The sequence below is a fragment of the Haliotis rufescens genome, unplaced genomic scaffold (assembly GCF_023055435.1).
Source record: "Haliotis rufescens isolate VD_foot unplaced genomic scaffold, xgHalRufe1.0.p SCAF_26, whole genome shotgun sequence".
Lineage (NCBI taxonomy): Eukaryota > Metazoa > Mollusca > Gastropoda > Lepetellida > Haliotidae > Haliotis > Haliotis rufescens.
In genome coordinates this window covers 2,118,268-2,143,561 of record NW_025963957.1, presented here as the reverse complement: position 1 = coordinate 2,143,561, position 25,294 = coordinate 2,118,268, and the positions used below count along the sequence as shown (strand labels likewise).

At 42.7% G+C, this 25,294-nt stretch overlaps 2 protein-coding genes across 4 annotated transcripts; both read left to right on the top strand.

Moving 5' to 3' along the window:
- Window positions 1-1,920: 1,920 nt before the first annotated feature.
- LOC124141484 lies at window positions 1,921-5,721 on the top strand. The gene is made up of 3 exons (XM_046509518.2): window positions 1,921-1,960; window positions 4,251-4,307; window positions 4,845-5,721. The coding sequence occupies exons 2-3, from the start codon at window positions 4,256-4,258 to the stop codon at window positions 5,612-5,614; spliced, it is 822 nt and encodes a 273-aa protein (XP_046365474.2). The 5' UTR covers window positions 1,921-1,960; window positions 4,251-4,255; the 3' UTR covers window positions 5,615-5,721.
- A 974-nt stretch (window positions 5,722-6,695) lies between these two features.
- LOC124141485 lies at window positions 6,696-21,824 on the top strand. Of its 3 annotated transcripts, none has more exons than XM_046509519.2 (2): window positions 6,696-6,983; window positions 20,493-21,824. In XM_046509519.2, the coding sequence occupies exons 1-2, from the start codon at window positions 6,882-6,884 to the stop codon at window positions 21,654-21,656; spliced, it is 1,266 nt and encodes a 421-aa protein (XP_046365475.1). In that variant the 5' UTR covers window positions 6,696-6,881; the 3' UTR covers window positions 21,657-21,824. The 3 variants fall into 3 exon arrangements, with proteins under 3 accessions (XP_046365475.1, XP_046365476.1, XP_046365477.1); XM_046509520.2 differs by lacking the exon at window positions 6,696-6,983 and adding an exon at window positions 7,041-7,252; XM_046509521.2 differs by lacking the exon at window positions 6,696-6,983 and adding an exon at window positions 12,779-12,895.
- The last annotated feature ends 3,470 nt before the right edge of the window (window positions 21,825-25,294 follow it).

The window sequence follows — 25,294 nt, the reverse complement described above, 5'->3', positions numbered from 1 at the left end:
GCGTTAGCACGATTTAGATGCAGCTCTCATGGCCTCCTTAATGAATCAGGTAGACACTGCAGCATTCAAAGAGACGACAGAATATGTCAATTGTGTAGTTGTAATAATATAGAAGATAAGAATATCACTATTTACTTATTCATTTATGATCATTTTTTCAAGGATCCTCACAAATTTTACTTACAAATGCAGACAAAATATATCGCGAAGATATTTATATTAATGTTCATTTTCCATGCCTTGAATCTCAGAAAGCATGCACTTACTCCACGACTTGAGGCAATATAACAGTTATCATGGCATTTGATGTATATTCTATTGCATAAATGTACCCTCAACTTCTTTGTATACATGTACTATAGGCCTTTGGCCTTCTCATGACAGACTGACTGACCGATTGATTGCACATTTTTAGTTTTTCTCGAGTGATATCTACTCATCTTCAGCATCTTCGTGCAATCTATAGCTTTCAGGCAAAATATATGTTTTTCTTTTACGTTCATAATTTAAGGGAGGAACCCATTCATTGCGGGAATATGTAATTATGGTAATGTGCAAAAAGCATGATTGCGATACGACTGGCTGAATGTTTTTGAAGTGCATTATATCAGAAAACAACAATTCACACTATCTTGGACACAATGCTATAAATATAATCTGGAAATAAACAAATTCCTTTTGAAGCCTTTGAACTTTATTTTATTAACCGTGAAACAGTAAAATATGAAACAGCGAAAATAAACATGGAGTCACATGAATCCTATTAAGAACATATACGTTTAAACACATATCTACAACTCAGTGTGACGTCACAACAGTGGCTATTCCATCCGCAGGTCCATCAGTATCCGCAAAAACATGGGTCTAAAATAGAATAACACGCATGCGGGACACGTACCCCAAATGTACGTTTACTGATGGGTGTAGATGTCCCAGTGTGGTTTCTGCAAAAGTTATTTTTGCGGATACAGTGAGGTGGTGAGGTGAAATTTGATTTAACGTCGCGTCCAAGATTATTGCACTTAAATAGCGACGTGCATGCACACGTACGTGTGTGTGTGTGTGTGTGTGTGTGTGTGTGTTGTGTGTGTGTGTGTGTTGTGTTGTGTGTGTGTGTGTGTGTGTGTGTGTGTGTGTGTGTGTGTGTGTGTGTGTGTGTGTGTGTGTGTGTGTGTGTGTGTGTGTGTGTGTGTGTGTGTGTGTGTGTGTGTGTGTGTGTGTGTGTGTGTGTGTGTGTGTGTGTGTGTGTGTGTGTGTGCCATGCCGCAGTCTAACATGAATACCCGACTCAAACACAGTATACTGACTTCGAGCCGACCAGTCCTTGTTTTAGTCCCTTAATGCCGAGCGAAAGGCAGGTACGGGTAGGAAAATACGGATGGGTGCAAATGGCCAATTAGTCAGTCTACGTTGAGAATTTTTTTGGATTTTGTCGAGCAACGTTTAGAGTCAGTATTGCTGGAATATAATACACACAATTGCAGCTTCATCAACGCTGAAGCATCATCTAAATTGGTTGAGACAGTAAAATTAGACAAACAGAGACACGTGGAGGTCAAAGGCATAATATCTACGCTATAAAACAACAGTGGCAGTGGAATATCGAAAGATTTCAAGATATCATTGGTCAGTTCAGGTGCGCTTAAAGAGGCATAAACTTAATGTTCCTAAAGGCATATGAAGACACGCGACCTGGCTTTGATGACTAGATGTATATATCCAAGGTCATGTGCACGGCAATTCTGGAGTGTGATGCTTTTGTCAATCGACACGCGCAACAACTGTACCTCCATTACTTGGTGTCACAATATGCACGCCTTCAGGCTACAACAGAAATCATTTCCTTCCTTTCTATGTTAAAGTCAGGTAATTTGATCTACAGATAATATGGGTTGTGTATATTTAAACCATCAGTAGTCCGGTGTTGTCACTCTTCTCCCTCGCTGACAACAGAGACAAGGTAGGCTGTGTGAATGTCACTATTCCTGTGAGGTATTGCTTGTTAACATGACAGTTTAGTTTAGCCTTTGCATGTGTTTGTGACAGGTACCCCCGGTCGGGCACGATACGCTCATGTTTTCGTGAACACCTGGTATCATCACTATTTCATAGTGATGCGTAACCAAATGTCTATGATAGATTAATATAATTATTAAGGTCAGGTTAGGCTCATCATCAGCTCAGGGCCCTTGCCCCCTCTACACGCAGCCCAGACAGCGAATGGGACTTCTCCCAAAAAGCGCTGCCATGTCAAACCCACCCAGAACGTTTCGGAGAATATGAAGACTTCCCAACACTGCAGCCTTCTGCATTACCCAGATTGTCAGAAGCAAACCCGGGTACTCTCCCAATGTCAGTCAACAGATTGGGAGGTACCAAACCTAAGGCACCGAGAACAATGGGGAGTCGGACAACTTGGTACTTGGGATGCAAGCGTGACATTTCGAAAGCGAGGTCTGCATATTTGCCATGTTTTTCCTCAATCTTGTCAATCACATTGCTGTCAAAGGGGACAGAAAATTCAATGATATAAATTCTTTTATTGGATTTATCAAAAAGGACAAGATCAGGTTTGTTGGCCTGGCTACGTCTGAGGCTTAAATGGGCCTATTCCAAAGAATTTTGTATTTATCATTTTCCATGACGCCCTCTACATATACCGGGTCGTACCATGGGTGGACCTCTGTGTCAAAACCACAAGCATAGCAAAGACGGTAATAAAATGATCGAGCTTCACCATCATGTCGTTTTAGATACTGTCTTTGTGCCAAAGCTGGGCATCCATTGACAATGTGTTGGACAGTCTCATTGAATTCATTACATAATCTACATGTCATATTTACATTTTGATTCAAAATCACACATTGACGGTTTCGAGTGGGAAGTGACTGGTCCTGAGCAGCAAACGGAAAGCCTTCTGTTTCACTTTTCAGGCCAGACGACTTCATCCAAGCAAAGGACTCTGCAGGAATGTTGATCTTCGCAACACACTGCCCATAAACTCGATGCAGTGGTCGTTCAGATAGCCTCTCCTTTAAAAACTGAGTCTGGGCGACTTAATATGGCACTTCGCTTGTTTGACACTCATTCCTGTACCGTCCAGCAGTACAGAACCATCAACAAAATCAACACCGGCATTGAGATTATGTCCCACATCCTTGGCTCGTTTTAGAAAACTGTGGAATGCCTTGTTTTCATCATGACTCTTGACGTGCTTCACATGAGGATCATCAGACAAATAAATGTGTGCAAAGGTGCACAAAACAATTCTATCATGAAGAGCCCCAACGTTAATCAAACCACGTCCTCCCATAATGATTGGTAAATATATGCGATTGAGGGAAGAGGGAGGGTGGTGGGATCTATTGTCTGATATGATTCTCCTTGTGAAGGTGTCAATACCATGAATTTCTTATTTCGTCCAATCAACAATACCAAAAGAATATGAAAGGACGGGTACAGCATACGTATTACTTAATTTTACTTTATTTATAATTATTATTATTATTATTATTATTATTATTATTATTATTATTATTATATCCAGGTAGAAATAGAGACACTTTGCCCGATCGGAATCCGACTTTTATTGTTGTTATAGAAGTCACTATGGTTTATTCGAGAAGCACAGTTGCAAATGTCGTGCATTCAAAACGAAGGTCATTAGGTGTATAAATACGTTCATGACTGTGCTGCTCCCTGTAAACGATTTTAATATTAACGTGTCGCTAAATAGAGCTGCGTCCCATCGTGTCTTCCTAATAAATCAGCAAAGTGCATGCGTCGTAATCAAACGACAAATGAAACATGATTCACTTCCTGAGACATTTGCCTACAGATACGAGTATTTATATTTAGATCGTTAGATGAATAAAGTTGGTGGTATTGTCATTGGTGAGATCCTAGTTTCTATTTAAGCTGGCATATCGCGGTATAACCGAATCGTTGTTCAAAACGGCATGAGTGTTTGTTTGTTGTTTAACGCCGCACTCAGCAATATTCCATTATATGGCGGTGGTCAATAAATTATCTAGTGTGGACCAGGCAATCCAGTGACTGAGCATGGATCTATGCAACTGGGATTCGATGACATGCATCATCGAAGTTACCGAGCCTAACCACCCGATCCATTTAGTCGCCTATGATGACAAGGTTCCCAATGTATATACACTGAGTGTGCAACGTCCTATCGTTGTCTCTGTGTGTTGAATGCTGAACTCATGAATGAAAACCCCTTTTCTCTTGTCCAGATACCATGACGATGATGCTGACGCTGACGCTGCTGGGGTGCTGTATCTCAACCACAGGTCAGTGACCTCATCACGCATCACACGGGGGCGGTGCGGTGGCCTAGCGATGAAAGCGTTCGCTCGTCACACTGAAGGCTCGGGTTCTATTCCCCTCATGGGTACAATGTGTGAAGCCATTTTCTGGTGCCAACGACAATGATATTTCTGTAAAATTTCTAATAGGGGCAAAAAAATAAACTCACTCATTCAGTACAGAAAATACATAAATGAAATGCGGTCAGAACAGATTACAAGCCTCGTCAATACAGTCAATGTGTTCGATTCTACCTACTTCACTATACTTTTATTTGAGCCAGACAATTATTTTGATTTTTAGAATGATTTTGCTACAAAGTATTTTTTAAAGTGATGCGTTTTAAAAGTTTGATTTCAAGAGTTCGTTTGGATCAAAAACCTCAAATCATCCCTGACAACATCTGGTTTCTTGGCCAACTGCATCTTGAAATATTGACCAAAATAATTTAGCGTTGTCATGTTCTCAAACAACATTAATGGATTAATACATAAAACAAACAAAATTTTATACATCCCCAGCTGCAGTAAAGTTCTGGAGCTCAGGAAACCCACTGATTAACAACATGTGGCGAAACGGATGGAATATACACCAAGACACTTACATCGGGGGCGATTCAGTTTCCGTATCTCCCAACCCCGATGGTAAAAACAACAAAGTTTACGACATCTCCTTCTCCCAAGGTTCATACGCCATGACAGGTCCGAACAGCGGCCTACAGTTCTACGCCAGCCCAGTGGCACCCAGGGAATGCGTCACCCTCCAATACAAGGTCCTGTTTCCAACAGGGTTCGACTTCGCCTACGGTGGAAAGTTGCCGGGTCTGTACGGAGGTGGGGTCAACTGTACGGCTGGGGGTGACCCCGGCAAGGACTGCTTCACCTCCCGCCTCATCTGGAGAACAGCGGGCATGGGAGGGATCAGTCTCTTTGCCCCCGATGTCACCCAGCAGGAAGGATTCTGTAGCTCACCTGAAGTCGATTGTAATCAAGACTGGGGACACAAGACTGGGGGGAACAGCTTCTATTTCGACTACAATACGTGGTACACCTTGATGATGACCGTCCGACTGAACACCCCCGGGCAGGCTGACGGCTACATCAGGCTCTCGGCGAACGGCCTCGGTAAGCTGTTTGACGTCACTGGGGTCACTATGAGGAATGCTGCTGATGTTCAAATCGACGGCATCATATTTTCGTCTTTCTTCGGTGGCAATTCGGCATGTTCCGCCAGTCCTGTCGACCAGAATGCCTATGTCAGGCTGTTCCTCCTCAAAGATACCTACTGTTAGAATATAAATGAGAAATCAGACCGATTGATTTTTTTTTTTCATGTAAAATCTCAAATTATAGGGCTCTGTATTGAACTATCATGAAAATAAAGTAAACTTAAGCTCGATAGTGGTGATGAATGTTGTTATTTTGGTGAGTGAGACACACAATTATTATTACTGACTGACTCACTCACTCACTCACTCACCCACTCACTCACTCACTGACGCACGCACGTACTCACTCACAAATTAATGTCAATGTCAATAATTAGCTGCCAAATTCAATCCTTAAGATGTATAAACACATCTTTATGCAATTCGGAAAACGTTTATACCAAAACCCAGGACAGAAATAGAATGCTGAATCAAAACTTCAAGACATACTATATTTGAGAAAACAGTTTATAAATAAAGTATATTTGATACCAGGCAGCAGAAGGATGTGATGGTAATGGGACTATCTTCCCCACAGACATATTGTATTGTGTACTCCCCAGGAAGCTGAGAATGAAAATCGAGCGCACACTGATCCATCGCCCCGGGTAATAGTAATGAAGCACCATCCGTCATCAGCATTTATTTGAGTGGCATTTGACGCATTAGAAATGGAGACTTCTTCTTTTATTATTATTATTTACTGATTATAATTATTATTATTAATATTATTATCATCATCATCATCATCATCATCATCATCATCATTATTATTATTATTATTATTATTATTATTATTATTATTATTATCCATTGCTAAGGTAATCAATTACAATCACCAAACTCATTACCAAACAGGAGAAGCATCCTGTATGATTATACAATGGGGTATTAGGAGGCCCTAACTCCCATTCCACAAGCGCATAAGCTCAAGGTTGGAGTATATACCTTAACATACCCGCATTAGCTACCTGCCCCTGAGCGAACAAAATCTGCCTTGATCTAATGCGTATTACAATGAGCAGCATGGGGTGAAGCGTGGCGGCGTGATTAGGTTTTAGCAGGGAACTTTACACCCAGTTAAAGAATGCCAGTCTAGTGCATGTAAATCCCGTTTTCGTCACAAGCTGGTACAAATATCTCACTCGGTCTACCCATTGTTCACCGGTTCGATGTTAGTGCGATATTTCTGTTGACGGGACTAGTTCATTACTAGCCTAGTTTGTGGTTTATTTCTAACGTAATGTCTCCACAAGCGTGACTGGAATGAGTTTGTATAGAAACCGTTTTGTTCGTTTGTGAATTGATTTTCCCCCGCCCAGTGATCTTGGAGTTGATCAACTGATTGACAATGGATACGAGACTATTAGAGATCAACGGCCGTGGAATCAATATCCGGACGGGATCGATTACCCCCAGGAGGTTCATGGGAGTTGTGAGTCGAAGTGCACCTGTAAGTAGACAAACCTGACACGAGTCTTCAACCGATGTTATCATGGGTCTTCTCTGATACGAGAGGTAGATATATGTTCGGCGATGGTATCGTCACTTAGTCCTCTGTTATAACGTGTTTAGTTAATACACCTCGGTTTCCTAATGTTGTGTTGATCTAATACACCCGGGAGTTACAATGTTGTGTTCAGGTAGTATACAGGTGCGTGAGAGGGTCTGATCAGGATAGAATGCTGATGTTAAGACTCAGGATGTCATGTCCATCATGCTGTAAGTATAACTCTTCATCCTATATTTTCGTATAACGCTCTATGTTTCTTTTATAGACTTAAGTGTGTAAAAGTCAACAATATTAATAATGTGAAGAATTATGTGTGTTAACCAAATATAAGATTTTCAAAAACATTGCACACAAGGAAAGGACAAATGTCATGATAATGTCATGATAATGTCATGATAATTTAGGTGGATTTTAAATCGGAAACTAGTGGTATCGGTATTTTGAATGCAAAAACTTTCCAACGCCCAGCTTGGATTGTATACTCCCCGTGGAGCTGAGAATGCAATCGGAATGCGTACTGATCCGTTATCTGGGGTAGTAAAGCCTGGTGCTCTAAGTCTAGCGCCATGAGCAATCACTTGGCGATTGAGTATTAGGCTCAGCATTACGTTTTATATGTATGACCTAATCAGTTAATTACATATTTAGCATTAATGATCACATTCTTCACACAGATGTATATACGACCAAACACAGTGTGTCACGTTTTATGATAATACGCACATCGCTGCAAGCGGTTGAGATTTTAAAAATACATTACATATGTCAGGGGTATGGGGTTTCGTTGTGTATAAAACATGGCATAACTATAAATACCTATATAATCCTAACTATGAGCGGGTAACGTGTCAAATGAACCATGTACCTTATCCCGACCTCTATCAACGCCAAAGACACATGTCTCTGCATAATGATAGCGTTCTAGACAGGTCGCTGTGAATAACGCACGGGGCAGCTAAAGTTATGTATCCCGTTGATATCATAGCACTATCAGGCCATAACATAGTTATTGCTTTTTGGTTGAGAAGAATAATCGAATTAAAACACAACGTAAATCATTACAAAAAATTCTCTGGTTTCCATTAAGGACGTGTATGAAACGAAGGACATCTATGATGTCGAAGTCCACCTACATTGACATTATCTGGGAAAAAAGAGAGATCTGTTTATTCGGAGTTCACCCACCTTAAGGTCATATAACATATAAGAAACGAGGGAGATCTGTTGTTTCGGAGTCCAACCACATTAAGGTTATATATGAAACGAGGGAGATCTGGTATTTCGGAGTACAACCACATTATTGTCATATATGAAACGAACGAGGGAGATCTGGTATTTCGGAGTCCAACCACATTAACGTTATATATGAAACGAGGGAGATTTGCTATTTCGGAGTCCAACCACACTAATGTTATATATGAAATTAGGGAAATCTGCTATTTCGGAGTCCATCCACACTAATGTTGAAACGAGGGTGACTAATATCGGAGTCCATCCACATTAATTAAACGAGTCATAGGAGAACTATTCGAAGTCCACCGGTATGAACTGAAATGATATCTGGAATTTCACCTGCATGTACATGTACGTTAAGATTATGCGTACAACGAATCACATTCTTCATTTTAAAGTTCGCGTACATAAAATTAATCATGTATGAAGCGAATAACATTCGTCATCTCCAAGTCTACCGTCATAAGGGTCATGCTTGCAAGAAAGTATACAACATTTCAGATACAAGAACTGGATTTATATGTTTTGTACAATAAGACATTATGGTTATATAGTGGAGGGTTAGATATATTAAAATGAATATTTATTCCTATATCATCAATATGCTTTCTATTTTTTTTCACGTCCATTCCTTCTACATTTGGAATTCGAAAATGTAGAAATGTATTTTTAATTGCGTTTTCTCGATCTTATGTTCTGGACATATATACACACAGTATTTAGAAGGCGGGTTTAGGAGGACTTCGTTATTGTCCCTAACTTAATAATGTATCAGTTACATACCGATGTCTCGAATTCGGGTTTCTCGACAGATGCTCGACTATCTGAAACTTCTAGTGTCTACAATACGAATTTCGGAACCTGTAAATAATAATGTGCACAAGTGGAATATTCAGACACAAATCATTTAGAAAAAACACTTTGATTCGATACCATATATCAGTTGACAAAGTACTATTTAATGTCCAAGTACACGGCAAATATGTGTAGGATATTAGAATCACTTCCCCAAGTTTTAGTCAAGTCGTCATCATCTCTTTGTTAATGGTGAACTGTGCAAACCGTCTAAAATACCAAAGAAATTATATACATTACAAACATTAAGTGAATAACCCTTTTTGAAAAAGGCCCCAACGGATTTTGAAGCCTTAAAGGAAATATTTTTAAACGGATAATTTTAAGACATAGCATTTGTCGTGGTTCTATTCTGGTACATGGTAACGCTAGGGCAGCCATGTTTTGCTACAGAAATATATTCATAATCCAACAGGCGTTTACAATGGTTCACTTTCTCGGTGTGTAATCGACGGTTCCTACAAGCAACGTTACGTTACAGCTGATATGTTTGTGTATGAAATCAATATTTGCTGATTTACCGATTATTGATCACCCCATATCCAGGTAACTAACCCTTCTCTGTATTCATAACGTGGGGTGGCGGACGCGGACGACAAACCTCCGGATATTAATCCCATACAGCGTCATAGAGAACATCACAGCGGTCGTACAGCTGATTTACTGCCGCATTAAGATCAGAGAACGATAAACGTTGATCTGAAGCTTAAAAGGATATTACGTGAAATAGAGCTACGGCCACAACATTTGATGCAAAACGGTGTGGTTGTGACGGGATAATGTGACTGCGAGTACATAATCAACAGCTAGTGGGGGCCTTTGGTTCAGTCGTCTTAGGCGACACAAATCGCTCTGCAGAGTTGCGTCCCTTGGGCACGCCAGTAACCTATGCTTGTGGCTTCGAATCCCTGATCGCCCCGATAAAGTTTCTGGGTTGTCTGCGCCATGCACGTGTCCGTGGGTTTCACCAAAGTGGTATCTAGGGCTATTCCAGTATTTCTTTGTAATAACTGATACATTAATACTTATGGGGTATTATATCTACATGTAATTGTGTTTAAGATTATACTTATTGACACATTAATGAAATCAACATTATTCAAATTTACATGATGGTACATTAATTATTAATTTACCTGTTTTGTCTACTATGGACTTGAATTTGTGGAATTTAAACATGATGATGGAAATAGAAGACATGACTAGCTCCATATAAGATCCTTTCCTAATTGGTGGGTGTTGAGTCTCTCTCTCTATCTCTCTCTCTCTCTCTCTCTTTATGATTATGCTTATCGTAAAAGACGACTAACGGGTTAGGATGTTCAGGCTCGCTGACTTGGTTGATGCATGTCATCGATCCCAATTGCGTGGATCGATGCTCATGGCATCAACAGCCAGACACGATCATAAACATACCACCGTCATATAGCTGGATTATTGTTGAGTGTGTCTTTAAACAATAAACAAACAAACACTCTTCTTTCTTGCTCTCTCTCGTCATAAAATTCATGCAACGAAAGTATCGATGACTATCACAAACGGACAGGTATATGCAGCGAATAGAACATGTCCGAGCTTCAAATTCAAATTTACAAAGATTCCCAAACAAATTTAATTGACAAACACTCTAGTTACCCAGAACCTCTGTTTGTGGTAAGAACTGACTGAAATGAGGATCGAGTTGTCACATTGTAACACCTGACTGTTTCTTTGTCATCGTGTCCAACGGTATAGACGTGTCGGGGAAGGGCCGGCTGGTTTGTTAGGACTTGTCAAGGGCATATAAAGTGACTTCACATTGTCTACACACTGAAGTGGAAATTCAAGATATTTATGGACCGGACAGAGCATAAAATCCGCTATCAACTGTCTCCAAAGGTTGGTTTACACAACCACGCCATGCACTGCTGTATATCAGAGCAGTGTTGACAAAGGCTGTGTTTATTGTTACCGAGTCTATTGTGTTATTCAGACAGAGGGTTTAGGTGTTAGGTAATCTGCGATGCCTCTCCCGACAAGAGTTGCAATGGCTAATGTGGTGTAGCGTTAATGAAATATGTGCGCAGTCAGCATATTCATTATGTTCTGCAGTGTTGCTCAGAAATCTCTATATCACAATTCTAAAACTATTAACTTTTTCCATAATTTCAACAGATCAAGAGAGAAACGAGTGTGTAAACATTGCGATGAGTTCGTTAGGGGGTGAGGTGAAATAATCGCGTCAAAGATTATTGAACTTATATAGCGACGCGGGTGCGTGCGTGCGTGCGTGCGTGCGTGCTGTTTAACATGACACGGCCGAATGCTATACCACTAGACCATGGAGGCGCTCCATGAGTTTGTTCGAGACAGACTAGACCATTCATTTCTCTGAAGGAGAAGCCCAACAAAATTAACACATACAGGGAATTTTTAAGAAATGTGTCATATATATTAAATTTTGATTGAATTGAATACTGTAATGTATACATAGCTGAAATACACTTTTGATAAGTGGAAGAATAATTCAAAACGTACGTCAACGTAAGAGAATTATGAGTCTGAATTATCTGTCCAAACATATTTCACTTGGCGTAAAAGACAAAATGGTAATGAAAATTATATGAATGGGTCACTGAAAATCAGTGATGATATACCGGGTGTTCGCGAAAAGAGCACGCATGTCCTGCTCCATATGACGGCGGCCTGTAAACAATTAAGTCTGTACCAGACAATCCAGTGATTGATATTATGAGCAATGATGCACGCTTTCGGTGTACCACACCGCGCTATAACAATTTTCCATGAGTTGAGCAAATTTAAAAAAAAAATCCAGTAGGCTCTGGAACAAATGTTTCTCAAAAACATAGAAACAGTTTCAAATTGGTTGGACCAATGTTTGAATATGTGGGGTTTTTTTAATCTAAGACATTATTTACATGTTCTTATAGAATACTGGAAACTGCTCAAGTTATCGGATTGAAAGGCTTTCATTAATTATGAATTGTAAATGGCATGAACTGTCACATAATAAAATAACGCAGAAATAAATGAACATTTAATATAGACATGTGATATGTTACTTAAAACCTTTTATAAAATAACATGGTAGCAATCCCGCTCGAAGTTAACAGTATCAAGTAAAAGACGGAACAAATCACGTGCAACGTGCCTGTCTTCACTTATTTGACAACACTAATGGTAGGATTGACATTGGCATTTGTAAACGTGTTTGAACTGCCCCTATTGGCTATCGGATATATATTAAAATCGGTTAAGGTATATTTACTATATCGCCCCTACTTTGTACAACGTGACGTTACCATTGCCGTGTCGCCAAACCAAACAGTCTATTCAAGATGGCACTCCATTTAACAATAAGAAGCAACAAATACCCATTAACGTTAAAATATACAATACCATGAAAATACTTATTTAACCAAATATATTTGAAAAGATCGTTCAACAACTGAACAATACAGTAAATAATTTAACAAAAGATAACACTACATTGAGTAATTGTCTCACTTGTATCTCTGGGTTAACCTCTGACCTGTTACTGAATTATCTTATAATCAATATTGGTTTCCAAGCGCTCGGTAAACGCAGGCTACTTTACAGCTCACACGAGATATTTGTTTACAACCCGGAGTTGCTTCTCTGTAAGATTCCTGTCGGTGAGCAGAGCTAGCTACTGGGTGGTGTTGTGAAGTCAGCGTGCACAGCGTGAACCGTATATGCTTGAAATTGGATGTAACTGAGGATAAATTACTCGCCGTGTCGTGGTGAGTATTCCATGGTGTCTCCTGTTTTTGAACAGATATGTCTGATTGCTTGTGTCTGGTTCAATGCTTGTAGGGGAATACAATTTCAAAAGACGTTTCGTCACGGCTCTGTATGAATCTGGTTAAGACATTTGTGACAAATATGTTCTTTATTGACTTTGTTTTGAATGACAAATGTTGATAGAATGACACACACCCCGACAAGTCACAGTGTATAACCATCTAGTCTATTTCTAGACAGCTCTCATGGCAAAAATGGCGTATTTGGGATTTCTTCTGCCCCGGAATCTCCACGAGGCTTGCCTCAGTAAACAGCAGGTAGTGAGTGAGTGAGTGAGTGAGTGAGTGAGTGAGTTGGGTTTTACGCCGCTTTTAACAATATTCCAGTTATATCGCGGCGTGTCAGCTTAATGTGGGAGGAAAGCCCGAAGTGATGCAGGTCTCAGACGTTTACCACTTCGGTGAAACCCACGAGCACGGGTATGGTGCTGACAAACCCAGAAACATAATCGGGGCGAACCGGGATTCGAACCCATAATCATAGGTTTCTGACGTGTCCAAGGGACGCAACTCTGCACAGCGAATCGCGGCACCTTTGACGACTGGGCCACCCGTGCCCCCCAGTAAACAGTATGTGCAGTAAACATTAAACCTAACCTTTCTTTTTACATCGTTTTTGTCCGTGTCTGTTTCATGTGTGTGTGACGAGTGCTACCGGGGGCCAGGATACGCTCACCTTTTCGCGAACACCTGGTGTCATTGTTTGATTCACCTGAACCCGACCAGCCGATCCTTTAGGCGCCTCATACGACAAGCATATAGGTTGCTTGGGCCAATAAGTTGTGTATAAGTCAACACATGTAATTGTGATGAAGGACTGATGAACTACTACCCCGTACATTGCTGATACGTCAACCCGTGAAGATCCGGGGTAGAATAGGTCTTATTAGTGGAAGTTAAAAATCTGGACGCAGGTAGAAGTTGTACATGACTAGCTACATATCAGCTTCTTGCTAATTTGTGAATGTTGGGTCTCTCGGGTGGTCAGGCTCGCTGACTTGGTTGATGCATGTCATCATATCCCAATTGCGTGGATCGATGCTCATGACATCAATCACTGGATTGTCTGGTCCAGACTCAATTATTTTCATACCGCTGGCATATACTGGAATACTGCTGAGTGTGGCGTTAAACAACAAACAAACCAATACTTCATTGTGGGATTCAAGGTCAGAACGATCCCTTGCACGTTATGCTTGTAGTGAGGGTCGACTTAAAAGGGAATCGGGAGGTCAAGCTCTGTCAGTTGGTGGATTTGGTCATAGTACTCCGATTGCTTGCATCGATTCTCATGCAGTCGATCACTGGTTTGTCTGATACAGACTCGGTTTTTTTTACCGGCCGTCTTCATATGGCTGGAGGGCGGTGGAGTAGCCTAGTGGCTAAAGCGTTCGCTCGTCACGCCGAAAACCCGGGTTCGATTCCCGACATGGGTACAATGTGTGAAGCCCATTTCTGGTGTCCCCGCCGTGATATTGTTGGAATATTGCTAAAAGCGTCGTAAAACCATACTCACTCACTCACTCACTGATATGGCTGGAATATCATTCACATTCACTCACTTATTCAACATCCCGTGCACACGTTCACCAACATGGTAATATACTGAATGTGGTGTGTTCGCAGTGCGACCGAGGCCGGTGTGGCGGAGGTCGATGTTCACGCCATGGCAAGAAGATATGTATTTCAGATTGTTTTGACCCACTGGACAAAGACACACATATCAAAACACAGCTCGGATTATTGTTGTGAAATACCGCCGGGGTATACAGGACTATGTCACGCTAGACACTTGCCTATCACTGATTGGGAGCAGACCGATATGGATCCTGTGACAGGGTAGTGATATAGGTACATTTATTTTGTTGGCATCGGGTTGGGGGTGTGGTTTAGAGTTAAGAGCGCTGGGTGTGAGCAGGGTGTGAGCGTTGTGGGAGAGTGGGGGAGAGTGGCGTGGCGTGGCATGGCGCGGCGCGTGGCGTGGCGTGGCGTGGCGTGGCATGGCATGGCGTGATGGGTTGGGTTGGGTGGGTCGGGTTGGATGGTGTGGTTTTGAAATACGTTGTTTTGCAATTAGGAGCATTCAAAGTAAAGACACAAGATACAATTGTATTTCGGGTTATCACGCAACTTCTATGTGATGAACAGGGCTGATGTACGGGGTGTGTGTATACATTAACTATGATATAATGAAGTGTACCAAGAAGAGGATACAAACATACACTTGGAAATACACATCAAGTTTATCCCGAATTCTTAATAATTTTCTTAATAGAACATTCGGAACAAGCGATTAGGTTGGAGGAAGTGCATTCGGTATAACCGAGTTTTACTTGTAAAAAAGTGAAAAATTCTTCACGAGTCGCCGTCACGATGCTATCAACAATTCATGCATTGATATTACGAATTTGATTTTAAGATATCAAATCAATACATTTATTTGTATCACAAAATCGATTTTGAGATAACAATACAGTGGGTATTTTTAGATCTCAATAAATACATTTATTTAAATCACAAAACATTTTTTAGACAAAAATGAAATGGGTGTATTTGTAGGTTTCAATATATAGTAAAAAGATTTAATGTTTTAAAAGAATGAAACATTGTTGACATCACAAACTCGATCATAAAAACAATTCATTTAAACAATACAAAACACATTTGAGAAATCAATACTTATTTTTTCATACCAAAAATTAGAATTTGTAATACCAATAGAACAGTTGGTGAAATCGATAAATAAATTATTGATGTCATACAACACGTTAATAAACAGTAAAACGGCGCCTAATAATCCTTGCAGTAAGACGCATCCATGTACGTTCATCAGTTCCCGATGCATGTTGCTGATGTTAATTGTGAGTGAGAAGGCAATATTTAATTTATATCACGGTGTGCCGGCTTTCTCAGCCCACAGTCACGCAGGTGGTAGATATTTATGCACGAGCACCGGTATGGTGCTGACAAACCTAGGATAATAACCAGAGCTAATCTGGGATTTAAAAACATAAGATCTGCTGATCATGTCGACATATGTATATTGCAACGACTTGAATGTTTTAAATACAGTAAACTACGGTTATAACGAACACGCTTATAACGAACTACGGTTATAACGAACTCAAAGGGACTACTAATTTTAGTTCGTTATAACCGTAGTTCGTTATAAGCGTGTTCGTTATAACCGTAGTTTACTGTACTGATATTCAAAACCTGACATTTGTATATGTTTGTCACCGCACTGTTTACTAGCCCTTTCTGAAGCTAGACAGTAACAGTGTGGACAGTGTAGTCCTCAAGTTATAGAGATCGTAAATATGTATTATTAACACTCAGGCCAACCTGATTTCATCTTAACTTTTATTGGGGTTGAAAAAACCCTCTTCAAACTGCTTTACATCTCTACTGGGCAATAAAAATATCTACACACATCTCTTGCCCACTCTTTTGGGAAGAATTTGATTGTTAAAGTTTTGATTTAAAACAACTGTTTAAAAAATTGAAAATCTCAATTTTAAATGAGAAAGATGACTGTTGAAACATGTAATTATGTTTAAATAACAATATGATGAGTTAATACAGAACATTAACCCTTGTCGTATTATCTCTATTTCTTAATGATTCATTAACGCACGCTTATGCCATAGACGGAATCGTCCAATGCTTTTTTTTGGTTGAAATGCTGTACTATAGTACCGAGGTTCTCATTGATCGTATCATACGCTGAATAAAGGCATGGTTCTTAAACATATTTCATTCAGATATTATTCAGTGTTCATATTTCCAAGTATGGTAACTACGCTATGAATGTGTAGATATTATAAATATTATGTTTTACATCCAAAACATCACGCCACATTGGTATTGTTTCAGTAATTTAGCGACCCAGCAACATGTAACAAAATGTTCCCGTAAAACGCTGGTGTAAGACTTGACCTTTCATTTTGACCCTTCTTTGAGACATTGTTAAGACCACAATGTGTCATAAAGCCGCGGTATATTTGTTCGCGTGATGGTTACGACTCACTGGCTAAGTACAATGGTTATTAACAGCGAGTTGTGCCAGATATACGAAACAGTAACAGGCACATGACGGTGCAGCTGAACGCCTCTTGTCTCGCTACACATTACCCTCACACTACGCCCTCCCCTCACACTACACCCTCCCCTCAAACTACACCCTCCCCTCACAATGCACATTCCCCTCACACTGCACCCACCCCTCACACTACACCCTCCCCTCACACTGCACACTCTCCTCACACTACACCCTCCCCTCACACTGCACGCTCCCCTCACACTGCACTCTCCTCACACTGCACCCACCCCTCACACTACACCCTCCCCTCACACTGCACACTCTCCTCACACTACACCCTCCCCTCACACTGAACTCTCCCCTCACACTACACTCTCCCCTCACACTGCACTCTCCTCACACTACACCCTCCCCTCACTCTACACACTCCCCTCACACTTCACACTCCCCTCACACTACACACTCCCCTCACTCTACACACTCCCCTCACACTACGCTCTCCCCTCACACTGCACTCTCCACACACTACACGCTCCCCTCACACTACACACTCCCCTCACACTTCACGCTCCCCTCACACTGAACTCTCCCCTCACACTACACACTCTTCTCACACTTCACCCTCCCCTCACTCTACACACTCCCCTCACACTTCACGCTCCCCTCACACTGAACTCTCCCCTCACACTGCACACTCTCCTCACACTTCACCCTCCCCTCACTCTATACACTCCCCTCACACTACACCCCCCCCCCCTCACACTACCCCTCCCCTCACTCTACACACTCCTCTCACACTACACACTCCCCTCACACTACCCCCTCCCCTCGCACTACACTCTCCCCTCACACTACACACACCCCTCGCACTGCACGCTCCCCTCACTCTACCCCCTCCCCTCACTCTACACACTCCCCTCACACTACACACACCCCTCACACTACCCCCTCCCCTCACTCTACACACTCCCCTCACACTACACACCCCCCTCACACTACCCCCTCCCCTCACACTACCCCCTCCCCTCACAATACACCCTCCCCTCACACTACACACCCCCCTCGCACTGCACGCTCCCCTCACTCTACCCCCTCCCCTCGCACTACTCTCTCCCCTCACACTACACACCCCCCTCACACTACACACTCCCCTCACACTACCCCCTCCCCTCGCACTACACTCTCCCCTCACACTACACAACCCCCTCGCACTGCACGCTCCCCTCACACTACACACCCCCCTCACTCTACCCCCTCCCCTCGCACTACACTCTCCCCTCACACTACACACCCCCCTCGCACTGCACGCTCCCCTCACACTACACGCTCCACTCGCACTGCACGCTCCCCTCGCACTACACTCTCCCCTCACACTACACACTCCACTCGCACTGCACGCTCCCCTCGCACTGCATGCTCCCCTCACAGTACACACTCCACTCGCACTGCACGCTCCCCTCACACTACACACCCCCCTCACACTACACGCTCCCCTCACACTACACCCTCCCCTCACACTACACTCTCCCCTCACACTACACTCTCACACTACACACTCCACTCGCACTGCACGCTCCCCTCACACTACCCCCTCCCCTCGCACTACACACCCCCCTCGCACTGCACGCTCCCCTCGCACTACACTCTCCCCTCACACTACACACACCCCTCGCACTGCACGCTCCCCTCGCACTACACTCTCCCCTCGCACTACACTCTCCCCTCACACTACGCCCTCCCCTCACACTACACGCTCCCCTCACACTACACACCCCCCTCACACTACACACTACACACTCCACTCGCACTGCACGCTCCCCTCACACTACCCCCTCCCCTCGCACTACACTCTCCCCTCACACTTCACGCTCCCCTCGCACTACACTCTCCCCTCACACTACACACCCCCCTCGCACTGCACGCTCCCCTCACACTACACACTCCACTCGAACTGCACGCTCCCCTCACACTACCCCCTCCCCTCACACTACACACTCCACTCGCACTGCACGCTCCCCTCACACTACCCCCTCCCCTCGCACTACACTCTCCCCTCACACTACACACCCCCCTCGCACTGCACGCTCCCCTCACACTACCCCCTCCCCTCACACTACACACTCCCCTCACTCTACACACTCCCCTCACACTACGCTCTCCCCTCACACTGCACTCTCCACACACTACACACTCCCCTCACACTACACACTCCCCTCACACTTCACGCTCCCCTCACACTGAACTCTCCCCTCACACTACACACTCTCCTCACACTTCACCCTCCCCTCACTCTACACACCCCCCTCACACTACCCCCTCCCCTCGCACTACACTCTCCCCTCACACTACACACACCCCTGGCACTGCACGCTCCCCTCACACTACACACTCCACTCGCACTGCACGCTCCCCTCACACTACACACTCCACTCGCACTGCACGCTCCACTCGCACTACACCCTCCCCTCACACTACACACTACACCCTCCCCTCGCACTGCACGCTCCCCTCACAATACACCCTCCCCTCACAATACACCCTCCCCTCACACTACACACTACACCCTCCCCTCGCACTGCACGCTCCCCTCACACATACTCCCCTCACAATACACCCTCCCCTCACACTACACACTACACTCTCCCCTCACACTACACACTCCCCTCACAATACACGCTCCCCTCACACTATACCCTCCCCTCACACTACACCCTCCCTTCACACTACACCCTCCCCTCACACTACACAACCCCCTCGCACTGCACTCTCCCCTCTCACTGGAGCGTTGTTATATTAAAACGTGACTGACAATGTAAGATGATATGAATTACACGTGTCTGTCACCATGACACACAAAACTGTATACATTAGACTAACGTAGATCCAGAGATGTGCACCCTCCCTTTTTGAAGGGTACTGAACCTTTTTACATTCAAAGGTTTTATATGTGATCATCGGGTATACCAAGCGTAAAGGTATTTTGCTAAAAACTATAAAGCCAACTCATTTGAAGATTGGATGGTGGATTATTAACACGTCATCAAAATTTAATTAATTCGACGACTTTAGTGACGAAAAGTCTGCCCGGAGACCGGAAGGTCGGTGGTCAGATATCCAGTCCGCGTTGTACCAAAGACGCTAAAATAGATATTATTACTTGCTGTTACCCTTCTTGGCGCTCGGTATTAAAGGGATAAATCGCGGTCTGGCCGGGCAGAGTGGGCTATCCATGTTGAACTGCGGTAGTTTAACTCAGTTCGATAGCACCACACACGCACACACACGCACACGCACAAACACACACACACACGCACGGACGCACGCACGCACGCACGCACACACACGCGCACGCACACACACACGCACACACGCAGGCTATATAGGTGAAACAATCTTGAACACGACGTTAAATCCCATTTCACTTTACACCACCTTGCAATATTCATCCGTCTGTGTTACGAAATATGTTACAATCTTTGTCTTGTATATTTTCAGATGACAAGATGTGTCGGCCAACCCAACATGTCTCTGTCCTATAAGAGGAACATATGCACCCCTGGTGATATCAAAACTCTGAGTGTGGACGATATATACCTTCTAGCAGAAAAAGAAAGGGCAAGGTCATCCTACCGGAACCGCCGCCATGTTCTAGAACTTGCGCAGAAGGATGTGCGCCGCGATGACGGTCTGTCAAGACCACACTCCAGTGCCAGCCGCATCCTCCACAAGCAACAGAGCCTCACCCCATCAATCGACCCCAGGGATGGAAGAAGCCGAATAAGTTCAGCCCAATCCACGCTCAAGCCGAACACTCCAGACCCGGACGATGAACTCCTGGATGAGATGAGGTCTTCTCACTCCTGTGAAGTCATGGGACCTAGCGCTTGTGAGGAGTGCCGGAAGTCCAAGTCACGTGCCAAGAGTAGGGATCATGCAGATGCCTCGTTTCCAAGTCTGAGGGTGACTCAGCAGAATATCACCACATCTACCCTGGTGAAGCGTTTATACCCTGGGATGAGTAATACCGATATTCAAACAAAAATAGCCCGTGGTGAAATAGCACGGTCTCACCTCCCCAAGGCTTTACAGTGCCATCCCGTCCCTCATAAGAAACCAGACGAAGATGACGATTCAACGCGTAGAGAGAAACTCAAACAAAACGAAAAAACTGCTTTTACGATAGCCCGGCTTAAACACAAGCTGAAGAGGGGTACGCCGAGCACCCCAATGTACTTCCATAACATCCGGGACCTTAATTACAAAATTATGTCGGGAAAGGTCCCGCGAGAGTTAGGATTCAGTAACGTGTCAAAATCCCACGCCAGTAAGAAAAACGAGACAAGGCGAGAATCCACTGTCGATTCCTTGTTCCCTGTTTTCGTGAGTCCGCGAAAAGTCACAATGTATAAGGAGCCATCGTACAAGACATATTTCGGGCCCCCTTTACTGCCGAGAGCTAGCCAGAAACCTGAACCCTCTTTTTTTGCGGGTTCTGACTTTGAATACAAGCTTCCTGAAAGACTTCCTGATAAGTTGGTGTTTGTAGACACCATGAGGCAACGTCTCCACTCCGCCATCTCTCTTGCCTCCTCCGCCGTCAGCGACGACACCCACGACACCGAGTCACAGTCTATTGAGAAACTAGAAATTACCGAATAGTCTTTTGACGTCAACGGTCCTGGCAGTGTGATCTCTGATTTTTTAAAGATGCGCTAATTCTGCCAAAGAAGAAGTCAGTTATTTTTCATGAATCAGAAACGAGCGTGGAAGCATTATAATTTTGAATAAACAGTGTGATGTTGAACGTAACCATCACACCTTACACTTGCCCTGACTCACCTTCAAATGTTTCAAGTGTGCTATCATCCCAAAGTTCGAACAGTGAATACATTGGTATTTAGAACATGTTAAAAACATGTGTGAGTTTTATCGATTGCTGATCAAGACGTGACATAGATATTAACATGAAAATGACAAAAATTCTGAAATGAGTTTGTTGTAAGCTTAAAAAATCGGAATTGTCAGATAAGATATGTGACCCACCAGGAGAAAAGGAACCTCATAGGCACCAGGATACAATTATGATGCGACGTCATAAAGAAAGATGTTTGACGTCAACTTACTTCCGTAAAACATCGCCATGTGTGACGACTGTACAAACATGTCTTATTTTTTACCTGTTAGTTCATAATGTCATAAAAACATTATTTCAAAACGTTTCAGCTCATATGTCTACTGCAATCTTTACATAAACAGTTTTACGTCTGAAAAGGGGACCTCGCAGAAAATGAGGCCAACTGTTTGATGCTATGTAAATTATAAATATTAATTGAAGGTTATGAATTGTAATTCTGTGGTGCTACGATACTGCACTTTGAAAATATATTAAGAAGTCAAAATGTGATTTTTCACCAACAAGGCCCCTTATCTCATGGTTGGTCACATTTTATATTTAATGATGTCGATGTGAATTTAATTTATAATTATTCATGATACTGAATGACCGCCTCCGTGGTCTTGTGGTAGAGCGTCCGCCCGGAGAGCGGAAGGTCCGGGGTTCGATCCCGGGCCGCGTCATACAAAAAGACGTTAAAAGATTGTGCTTGTTGTTACCCTGTCTGGCGCTCGGCATTAAGGGGCTAAAACAAGGACTGGTCGGCTCGGAGTCAGTATACTGTGTCTGAGTGGGGAATTCATGTTAAACTGCGGCATGGTATCTCAGTGAGCTAGCACTATAAATCGGCATCAGTCCGGACTAGTACAAGCAGCCACACACACACATACACGTGCATGCACGTCGCTATATAAGTGCAATAATCTTGGACGCGACGTTAAACCCAATTTCACCTCACATGATACTGAATAAATATTGTGATATGGTATGTCACAATCTTAACTTGGATCTCCGTGAGGGTAAATGGGTACCCTTTCAGTGCACTTTAAGCATAAACATTACTTTAAACGTAACAGAATAGCTCCACCGAGAGATTCTGAAGATGCTTTGTGCTTTTTACACATGTTAAAGGCGAAACCAAGCGAGATTTCCAAGCAAACATGCTACATTATTATATACATGTTCAGTATGTAGTCGTCTCGGGTGGATCCATTCAAGGATGTGCACGTGTGACAAGAGTGTTGCTGTGATCAACACCTGCGGTCTGGCCCCCAGCACGTGCATGGTGTTTATATATTGACAGACAGTATGTTTGTCAAATGGGTGTATTTTCTTAATTTAAACGTTTGGATAAAAACGTCCATTCTGCTGTAGCGTCAGATGAACAATACTATTTTTTGGATGCGTGAAGCGCGATTTGGGAGTGGATGATATTGTGTTATCAAAGTGTTTATGTTCATTTATGTCAACAATTTATCATTGAAAGAAGAGTACGGTCGTGCAAGTGCTATTTTAATTGGTGGCCATTTCAATGATTGCGAGGACTTTCAATCCTCAGAATGTTTATTCATGAGAAAACAATATCGCGATGATTACATAACATATGCTTGTAAGATCTATACTCTGCGTCATTATTGAAGGGTCGCCTAGGTTTGTAGAATGTCACACATGAACATATGCTAGCAAGCGTCAATAGGTCTGAGTATATTGAGAATGTGATTAACAGTTGAAGATCATGTTGTTAATGTCTATGTCACAGTGGTTGGATTTGATTTTATGAAACTGGAAAAATGGATGACTTTTAAAAGCAATGGCACGTGCAAGATTGAAGGTTGTGAAAACAGCTTAAAAAAACAGTGGTTTAGCCCTTGAACGTGCAGGGCACGACAAGTACCAGTCAATGTGGGTATATACTGTGTCATTATTCATGCAAATGAACCGCACTCTTGGAAGTTGAAAACGCGACGTTTCTGAAGACACTTATCGCATATTATCTGTGTGAACCCTCACTAATGACACTGACTATATATCTGTTATGTTTTAACAACTACACTAAATATATAACGTCAACGTCTCGACTATGTGCCGAACAGGTTCCATTTGGCACAAAAGGCAAAATAGGGATGACAATTATATGCTTAGATCACTGATAACCAGGCCTAGGATTACACCAGGTTTGCGAAACGGGTAAGCAGCCAGTGTCTACTTATAATCGGGAAGACATCGATCAGTCCCAATTCCAATAAAAATGTTTGTAATGTACATGTCGACTGAATTTGGTCAATTATTTAGTTATCGTCAGACAATGACATGACCTGATATTCGAACGTCAGGCCCTAGAGACCTGGAAGTACGTCGAGCAGTCCGTAATTCGAGGTTGCCAATATAAGTGCATATCAACGACAAGGATTATGCCCTGGACAAGAATTATGACCTGACCATAGAGTTAGCGTGTCTCAACACAGATTAAATTAACGATATTTCCCCATATGAACTGCCCTGACCATAGAGTTACCATGTCACAACACAGAACGAATTAACTATATTTCACCATATGAACTGCCCTGACCACTGAGTTAGTTACCTTGTCTCAACACGGAACGAATTAACCATATTTCACCGTAATAAATGCCCTGACCACTGAGTTAGTTACGTTGTCTCAACACAGAACAAATTAGCGATATTTCACGGTATGGCCTGCCCTGACCATAGAGTTACCATGTCTCAACACAGAACAAATTAACGATATTTCTCTGTATGAACTGTCCTGACCATAGAGTTACGTTGTCTCAACACAGAACGAATTAACGATATTTCTCTGTACGAACTGTCCTGACCATAGAGTTACGTTGTCTCAACACAGAACGAATTAACGATATAACACTTTTTTAACTTCCCTGACCACAGTGTTACTTTGTCTCAACACAGAACATATTGACGATATTTACCCATATGAACTGCCCTGACCATAGAGTTACCATATCGCAACTCAGAACGAATTAACGATAGTTCTCTGTATGTATGAACTGCCCTGACCATAGGGTTACGTTGTCTCAACACAGAACGAATTAACTATATCTCTCTGTATTAACAGCCACAGGGTAATGATGCACGCAGTGGGTGACTCAGAGTATGTTAGGTCAGCAAAAGTGAAAATGTGCGGAGAACTAATCAGTAAAATACATAGTTCCATTGTACCGTGTTTTTATAAGCTGATGTAATGGGTTCTTTCGGAAGAGAATAATCATCAAGTCTTTGAAAGGCAGTTAGAAGTGATACACAAAAGGAAGAGAATTTATGGATGTCAAATTCTCTTCCTTATGTGTATCAATTCAAAATGCCTTTCAAAGACTTGATTCGACATTAACATGGAGATGATACAGTAACATCCATCAACAAGTAC